Source organism: Salvelinus fontinalis, chromosome 40, assembly GCF_029448725.1.
Source record: "Salvelinus fontinalis isolate EN_2023a chromosome 40, ASM2944872v1, whole genome shotgun sequence".
In the NCBI taxonomy this organism is placed as follows: Eukaryota; Metazoa; Chordata; class Actinopteri; order Salmoniformes; family Salmonidae; genus Salvelinus; species Salvelinus fontinalis.
The window spans coordinates 4,984,984-4,994,644 of NC_074704.1; the positions used below are offsets into that span (position 1 = coordinate 4,984,984).

Genomic DNA, 9,661 nt, shown 5'->3' on the forward strand with positions numbered 1-9,661 from the left:
GCATTCATCAGCACCATTTAATTTATATTTTTTTGAATTTTGAATTGAATTAAAAACAGAGGATTGGTTGATTTCCAGGTTTAATTAAGTATAATATTTAAGATGATTTATGAGAAAAGTATCGTCCAACTCTGGGGTATCTCACTGCACCCTCAAATGCCATATTTTGAAATATACAGACAGACAGATTAAAAGTAATTTTACATTGTAGAACTGTACTTCTGACAGCCAACTTTCTAACTCCGCCCATAACTTTATGACATCATAACATTCCCAGAAGGATTATTGAGTCATTGTTAGTTTTACACTGAAGACATGACTCTGCCGTTGTGCTGTAGAATTTGTGAATTTTGTCTCTTGTATAATAAGGGACTATCATTTGTCCCAACATCACAGGCCACAGACTTTGATGCAGTTAAAGACTTCCAAAAGTGTTTCCGCAGTTTAAGATCAACTGAGTTTTTTTAATGGGGTTTCTCCTTGTGCACCTGCCAATGTAAATCCTTTGAACGAGACAAGTTACCAGACAGGACGTATTGCTAATGTTCTTCCCATTAATAACCTGAATTACAATTAACTTGTGGGCGGTTGTGGTGATGACGTCCTATTCGATGACGTCGTCCATCGGGATTCCCCAAAAAAGAAGACGCTCTGGATTGATCACTGGAGTTAGATGTGAAGGAGGAGGTTGATCATCAGGAGTCAGATGTGAAGGAGGAGGTTGATCATCAGGAGTCAGATGTGAAGGAGGAGGTTGATCATCAGGAGTCAGATGTGAAGGAGGAGGTTGATCATCAGGAGTCAGATGTGAAGGAGGAGGTTGATCATCAGGAGTCAGATGTGAAGGAGGAGGTTGATCATCAGGGGTCAGATGTGAAAGAGGAGGTTGATCATTAGGAGTCAGATGTGAAGGAGGAGGTTGATCATCAGGAGTCAGATGTGAAGGAGGAGGTTGATCATCAGTGAACCTCTAGGATTGTGGCTGGGCTGGTGTTTCCACTTCCAGCTGGGTCATATATTTTGATACATTGAATGTTGATACTGTGAATCTATGTTAAATATTTGTACCTCCTGTTTCATGAAGTGATGTCACTAAGTACTGCCCCTATATATAAAATGCATTTGAAAGTATTCAGACCCCTTCACTTTTTCCACATTTTGTTACGTTACAGCCTTATTCTAAAATTGATTCAATATTTTTTTCCCCCCATCAATCTACACAATACCCAATATTGACATCACAATACCCCATAATGACATCACAATACCCCATAATGACAAAGCAAAAACAGGTAAATAAATGATTTTTTAAAATTTTATTTCAAAAACAAGGACATTTCTAAGTGACCCCAAACTTTTGAATGGTAGTGTACATCTACATGATGTATTGTTACACCATGTAGGAGCAGTATAGACCTAGTCTGTTCATTATATACATCTACATGATGTATTGTTACACCATGTAGGAGCAGTATAGACCTAGTCTGTTCATCATATACATTTACATTATGTATTGTTACACCATGTAGGAGCAGTATAGACCTAGTCTGTTCATTATATACATTTACATTATGTATTGTTACACCATGTAGGAGCAGTATAGACCTAGTCTGTTCATTATATACATCTACATGATGTATTGTTACACCATGTAGGAGCAGTATGGACCTAGTCTGTTCATTATATACATCTACATGATGTATTGTTACAGCATGTAGGAGCAGTATGGACCTAGTCTGTTCATTATATACATTTACATTATGTATTGTTACACCATGTAGGAGCAGTATAGACCTAGTCTGTTCATTATATACATCTACATGATGTATTGTTACACCATGTAGGAGCAGTATGGACCTACAGTAGCTTGCTACTTATTTAGATTTAGTTTGACTAATTAATGTGACTAATTTAGATGTAATATAACTTAATGTAACTGCCTTAAATGTGCTGTAGTAACAATTTTTTATTCACACTAATCAATCAACACATTCCTGTCTTTGTATGTCTCAATATAATGAAATTATTTAATTAAATCCATTTGAAATAATCATTTTTTTTAAAAATAAAATATGATCCTCAACTGCGTTTCACCTCCAGTCAGCAGACGGCGATGTGCGTCTTTCAGGCGACGCTGCCAGCGTGACGTATAATCTAGTGGACGGTTCTTCATAAACAGCTCGTCAACCACCTCGGTAGCTTGCTAGCCAACATAACCGAAAGATTCAAGCTATTTATACGCTTTTGGTGTATATTACCTACTGTGTTTTAGACACACTTCTGTCGTATCTACTTGTTAACCTATTTAATTTAATATTACGTTATTTTGTATTAGTCAGCTATAGTAGCTGGCTGGTTAAGTTAGCACTAGCCTAGTAGCTAATGATAGCTAGCTAGCTAACATCCCCGAACATGAGCTCAGTAAGCTTCTCCCCTCTTGTTAAAGAAGAGGAGGTCTGCTGGACGGAGAAAGAAGCTCTGGGGCTGAACATTGTCGTGAAAGAGGAGAAGGAAGAAGAGGATGTCACAGTAAAACAAGAAGTAGAGGGTGATGCTGTTACAGTGAAAGAAGAAGAGAAAGACGCGTTCAGAGTTTATGGAGTGAAAGAGGAGGAGGATTTTTCTGTGAAAGAAAAGGAGGAAGATGAAGTTTTTGGAGTGGAGGATGAAGAGGGGGAGATTACTGTCACATTAGAGGAGGATGAAGAACAGAGGACTGGAGATCTGATTAACACCAGTAAATACAGTGAGTACTATCTTATAAAACAGGGCCATTGATCTGATTAACACCAGTAAATACAGTGAGTACTATCTTATAAGACAGGGGCACAAACTCTGCAGTTGTTGAAGTAATGTGCGATTTTTGAAAGGGCATTCTATACTTGAATATGTTTTTGTACTGTGAATTGTTCATGACTTCCTCCAGTGATTATTTTTAAAATTTTCCTGTTGAAAAGTGATATATAAATACAGTAAAGTATAAACACACTAAAGGGAAACAAATGTTTTGAGCAAAATAGTGTTTTTTAGACAACTGCAAACTAGGAGTGAGTGATGTCATAGTAAGGCCTTCAAGGAGTTGGCTTGATGGGAAGTCGTGATGTCATCCAATAGGAGACAGATCTTCATGTGAATATTCATTATTCTTTTAAAATCCTTCCTGTTCTGTCAAGTTGGTTGTTGATCATTGCTAGAAAGCCATTTTCAAGTCTTGCCATAGACCTTCAAGACGATTTAAGTCCAAACTGTAACTAGGCCACTCAGGAACATTCAATGTCATCTTGGTAAGCTAATCCAGTTTAGATTTGGCCTTGTGGTTTAGGTTATTTTCCTGTTCCTACAGTTTTTTGTATTCAGATCTCTAAAATACACTTTACCTACGTAACATTTAGTGTCTCCTTATGTTATGCTGAGAAAACAGTTTTCATGGGCACAGAAATCCTAAATCATTTCAGAGTTTGCTAAATCCAATGGTTCTAACCGAGAGTCACCTTAACTTTATTGACAACACCCAAATCGATACTGTCATTAACGCGGTTCTTCAATAATTACACATAATTCTTAATACTGTAGCTGTTTAGTTACAGTCACATGTTCAACTATCATCAGCTGATCCAGGATTTTTTTTTTTTTAATGCCAGTCAAATCGGGGCAGCAGGTAGCCTAGTGGTTAGAGCGTTGGACTAGTAACCGAAAGGTTGCAAGATCGTAAAAATCTGTCGTTCGTCCCCTGAACAAGGCAGTTAATCCACTGTTCCTAGGCCGTCATTGAAAAAAATAATTTGTTCTTAACTAACTTAGTTAAATAAATTTTAAAATAAAAATATATAAAAAAATGACAAACATAACGACATGCAACAACAACCAAAGTGCTTCTTCATTCATTACTCTGGTAAAGACAGTTATGCCGTGCTCCACGTTGGATCCAACATCCCTAACAAATTGATGTTTATAATGTGTTATTGTCTGCTTGATTTACAGTAGTGTCTCAGTCTGTTTGCACACAGAGATACTTAGCTCATAATGTGTAGAGAACTGTTCCTTGATGGATAGGCTATTGTACAACACACAGAGATATTTTCCTTTATTCAGGACATTTAGAATGAAAACACATTACAGAGTAGCCTAGTGGGATTATTACAAAATTATCTGGTTATGAAATGTCATGAAAAAAAAAGCCATTTTAGTTTCCATGTTTCACTTGAAATATTAAATGATTCATAGTCCTAGGTCTATGTTATTATTGTTAGGTGAAGTTATGGGTCCTACAGTAGGTCTATGTTATTGTTAGGTGAAGTTATGGGTCCTACAGTAGGTCTATGTTATTGTTAGGTTAAGTTATGGGTCCTACAGTAGGTCTATGTTGTTGTTAGGTGAAGTTATGGGTCCTACAGTAGGTCTATGTTATTGTTAGGTGAAGGTGTGGGTCCTACAGTAGGTCTATGTTGTTGTTAGGTGAAGTTATGGGTCCTACAGTAGGTCTATGTTGTTGTTAAGTTATGGGTCCTACAGTAGGTCTATGTTATTGTTAAGTGCTAGAAAGCCATTTTCAAGTCTTGCCATAGACCTTCAAGACCAAACTGTCCAAACTGACGATTTAAGTCCAAACTGTAACTATGGGTCCTACAGTAGGTCTATCTTGTTGTTAGGTGAAGTTATGGGTCCTACAGTAGGTCTATGTTATTGTTAGGTGATGTTATGGGTCCTACAGTAGGTCTATGTTATTGTTAGGTGATGTTATGGGTCCTACAGTAGGTCTATCTTGTTGTTATGGGTCCTACAGTAGGTCTATGTTGTTGTTAGGGGAAGTTATGGGCCAATTTGTGAAACACTTAATGTACAAACCCTCAGTTTCAGGCTGATGGCAAAGCTAGCTAAAGAGCATTTTACTGGTTGAAGTGTTTAAAAGTATAAAGCAGTTGATTTGCGACAATAACACAAACATATTAAGCAGGAGATTCAAACGAGCCTAACAGTTGTAATCCCAAAGTAGTGTGAAATGCCTCATAAACAACCTGGAAATGGAGGATATTAATGCACTCACACGGTGGTGAATTAGTGAATAGACACAGAACTTAATGTGAGTTTCCTTCAGTAGCACTCCTGATCTTGCGCTGATTATGCGCTGTAATATTCAGAATACATTGTGGAAAACTAAAATCTTTGCTCACCATTTTTGTTCCGGGCAGATATACTACATTCATAACTAGTGGTTTCCTCATTACAAGATATACTACATCCATAACTAGTGGTTTCCTCATTAGCAGATATACTACATCCATAACTAGTGATTTCCTCATTAGCAGGGAGGCGTTTCTGCAATCAAATTGTGTCTGCATCGCCCTCGTGCTGCAATTTTAGTAAACACAGAAAGGGGCCTTTTTTGGAGATCAAAGGTCGTCTGGCACACTGCTTAGAGTTTGACTGTCTTAAGACAATTGTAAAATAATTTAACAGACCTCTGGGCATCACCTTTTACCTCAAATAAACAGTGGATTTCTGCTGTCGTGGGCCTTTAACCGTCTGACTTTGTTGTTCACACAGGAGAGAGATGTGACTATCATGGATCCTCTGGGGAGCCTCAACAACCTCATGATACTGACAAGGCAGAGAAGAGTCTCTCCAGATCAGAACTCCTCAAGAAACACCAGCAGAGACCCACAGGGAAGAAATCTCACTGCTGCTCTGACTGTGGGAAATGTTGCAAATCTTCATCAGAACTTAAAATACACCAGAGAACACACACAGGAGAGAAACCATATAGCTGTGATCAATGTGGGATAAGTTTTGCTAAATCTAGCCATCTGACTACACACCAGAGAACACACACAGGAGAGAAACCATATAGCTGTGATCAATGTGGGAAGAGTTTTATTCAATCTAGCCAGCTGACTGCACACCAGAGAACACACACGGGAGAGAAACCATATAGCTGTGATCAATGTGGGAAGAATTTTGCTAAATCTAGCTCTCTGACTGCACACCAGAGAACACACAAAGGAGAGAAACCATATAGCTGTGATCAATGTGGGAAGAGTTTTGCTAGATCTAGCAATCTGACTACACACCAGAGAACACACACAGGAGAGAAACCATATAGCTGTGATCAATGTGGGAAGAATTTTGCTAAATCTAGCTCTCTGACTGCACACCAGAGAACACACAAAGGAGAGAAACCATATAGCTGTGATCAATGTGGGAAGAGTTTTGCTAGATCTAGCAATCTGACTACACACCAGAGAACACACACAGGAGAGAAACCATATAGCTGTGATCAATGTAGGATGAGTTTTTCTACATCTAGCAATCTAACTAACCACCATAGAACACACACAGGAGATAATCCGTGCTGTGATCAATGTGGGAAGAGTTTTTCTACTCCTAGGTATCTAACTATACACCAGAGAACACACACAGGAGAGAAACCTTATAGCTGTGATCAATGTAGGAAGAGTTTTTCTTCTTCTAGCTATCTAACTATACACCAAAGAACACACACAGGAGAGAAACCTTATAGCTGTGATCAATGTGGGAAGAGTTTTTCTTCTTCTCGCTATCTAACTGTACACCATAGAACACACACAAGAGAGAAACCATATAGCTGTGTTCAATGTGGGAAGAGTTATACTTTGCCAAAAAATCTGAATATACACAAGCGGACACACACAGGGGAAGAGATACTCTGATAAAAGATCTCTGATTAAACATAAAGTTGTTTCATGATATCAATTGATGTCACAATGTAGAATGTTTAAACATTGTAGTAGGAGTATTTTAATGATGTCACAATGTAGAAGCCTAAACATTTGTCCCTGTTACTAGTCTCTGTTAGTGACTAGCACAAAAAGAGCTGTGTTACACTTCCCATGTTGGTGACCCACTTGAATCAAAATGCAACACTTCAAAATGTAGCGATCTGTTTTCTACAAGTTGTCCTCTAACCAGGGATGTACACATTACTCCCAGATTCTGTGTGGTTTTTGAGCTGTTAGTTTTAACAGGATGTGTAACCTCATCTCTCTTCTGTCACACAATTGATTTCAACATGATATCGATATGAGTGATGACAAATAAGTGTTGTCTTCCTTTGTTTAGCGACCCCTACATTTAAATGCATCACTCCAATATGTAGCTGACTGTTTTCTGCAGGCTGTCCTCTAACCAGTGAGGTAAAATATATCTCCCATTTCCATGTGTTTTTTTAGTTGTTAGTTTCAACAGCAAGTACAACCTGATTTCGCCCCCTAATTGATATCAGTGATTTATTGCTACTTGTCAAAACAACAGCGTTTCTGGTGCTTGTGCAGTTTATAAGGAGATTGTTTAAATAAATATAAATACAAGTAATATGATTATTGTGGCAGATGTTTGTGTATATAGTACATTTTACGTTTAGGTTTCTGCATTTGGACTATTGATTTCGACACGTTTAACCTCTAACTCCTCACAAACCCGGATCCGGGAGCACCCCCATCACAAAAGCTGACTAGCATAGCCGAGCCTAAAGTTACAGGGATATCATAAAATAAAATGTTCATGAAATCACAAGTCCAAGACACCAAATGAAAGATACAGATCTTGTGATTCAAGCCATCATCTCTGATTTTTAAAATGTTTTACAGGGAAGACACAATATGTAAATCTATTACCTAACCACGTTAACAAAAGACAACACTTTTCTTACTCCACCATTTTCTTACTGCATCAGTAGCTATCACAAATTCGACCAAATGAAGATATAAATAGCCACTAACCAAGAAACAACCTCATCAGATGACAGTCTGATAACATATTTATTGTATAGCATAAGTTTTGTTAGAAAAATGTGCATATTTCAGGTATAAATCATAGTTTACAATTGCAGCCCCCATCGCAACTCTCACTAAAATGACTAGAATAACTACAGAGACCATCGTGTATTAGCTAATTACTCATCATAAAACATTTCTTAAAAATACACAGCGTACAGCAGATGAAAGACACAGATCTTGTGAATATTGCCAATATTTCAGATTTTCTAAGTGTTTTACATCGAAAACACAATATAGCGTTATCTTAGCTTACTACAATAGTCAGTCACACAGCAGCATTGATTCAAGGCAAAAATAGCAATAACGTTATAAACCACCAAACGCTATTAATTTTTTCACTAACCTTCTCAGAATTCTTCAGATGACAGTCCTGTAACATCATATTACACAATTCATATAGAGTTGGTTCGAAAATGTGCATATTTAGCCGCACAATTCGTGGTTACACAACGTGATTAGTGGGCAGAAAATCAAGCAATCTGTCCTGCGCCATCTTGGAAAGGCACCTATTCTTATCGAAAGCTATTCATAAACTTGACAAAACAGACAGCTGATGATATTTAATTCACTTAGCTATCTATCTATACAGACTGGTTACCTATTTAGATGTGATATGAGAGTATTGTGTGAAATTATTTTGATGTTAAAGTATTTTAAATTATTTTGATGTGATATGAAAGTATTGTGTGAAATAATTGTTATGTGATATGAAAGTATTATGTGAAATTATTTTGAGGAGTACAGTGTACAGTGTAGCTTCAGCCATTCCTACAGAACAACATTAAAGTGTAGAACCCCTTTACTGCATATTGGTTCAACAGAGACGGTACTTACTTGTGTTAAACGGATCTCCAACCTCCTCTTCTTCCTCCAATGTGACAGTAATCTCCCCCTCCTCCCCTTTCACTCCAAAAACTGCATCTTCCTCTTCTTTCACTGTAACGTCTTTCTCTTCTTCTTTCACGGTAACAGCCTCACCCTCTACGTGTTTTAATATTGTAACAGCCTCATCTTCGACCTCCTCTTTCACTCCAAAAATCGCATCCTCCTCTTTCACTCTGAACGCGTCTTCCTCTTCTTTCACTGAAACGTCTTTCTCTTCTTCTTTCACGGTAACAGCCTCACCCTCTACTTCGTTTTTGTATTGAAACAGTCTCCTCTTCGTCCTCTTTCACGAAAGCTTATTTCTCCGTCCAGCAGACCTCATCCTCTTCTTTAGCAGGAGGAGAGTAGCTTAGTGAACTCATGGTCGGAGATGTTAGCTAGCTGGCATTAGCGACTAACCTAGTTCAAAGCTAACTTAGCAAACAAGCTAGCTGACAAACAACGTAAATATATAATTAAATGGGCCAACAAGTACATACAACAGAAGTGTGTTTCAAACACATCGACTAATATACACCAAAACAGTGTAAAGAGCTTGAATATTGTAGCTGTGTTTGCTAGAAAGCTCCCGAGGTGTCTGACTAGCTGTTGTTGGTGAAGAAGCGTCCCGTCCACTAGATTATACGTCACACTGGCACCATCGCCTGAACCTGAAAGACGCACATCGCCATCTGATGACTGGAGTGGGAAACGCAGTTGAGGAACCAAACGTTTATTTTTCATTTATTTCATAAAAGTTTAATATTATATTATGCCGTTCAAAGAGAAGCATGTGTTGATTGATTCGTGTTTAATGAGTGAGAGTTTAAAACAAACTTTACACCCACTACATATTTGCATTGAACCATACTTCTGACATGGATCATTTTGACCCCAGAGGCATATCTTTGATCATAGCCAAAATGTGGGTTATTCAATTCCTCCAATTTTTCATGACTTTGTCAATCAACTTGTTCTTATTAAAT

At 37.8% G+C, this 9,661-nt stretch overlaps 1 protein-coding gene across 1 annotated transcript; it reads left to right on the top strand.

Moving 5' to 3' along the window:
* The first annotated feature begins 2,124 nt into the window (after positions 1-2,124).
* On the top strand, positions 2,125-7,336 carry LOC129839896 (zinc finger protein 436-like). The gene is made up of 2 exons (XM_055907603.1): positions 2,125-2,746; positions 5,545-7,336. The coding sequence occupies exons 1-2, from the start codon at positions 2,413-2,415 to the stop codon at positions 6,684-6,686; spliced, it is 1,476 nt and encodes a 491-aa protein (XP_055763578.1). The 5' UTR covers positions 2,125-2,412; the 3' UTR covers positions 6,687-7,336.
* Positions 7,337-9,661: the final 2,325 nt, after the last annotated feature.

What these genes read in the sequence shown, in the direction of transcription:
- LOC129839896 (XM_055907603.1), top strand. Translation starts at nt 2,413, where the DNA reads ATGAGCTCAGTAAGCTTCTCCCCTCTTGTTAAAGAAGAGGAGGTCTGC. An exon ending in GATTAACACCAGTAAATACA is followed by an intron (nt 2,747 to 5,544) that starts GTGAGTACTATC and finishes TTGTTCACACAG; the next exon opens with GAGAGAGATGTGACTATCAT.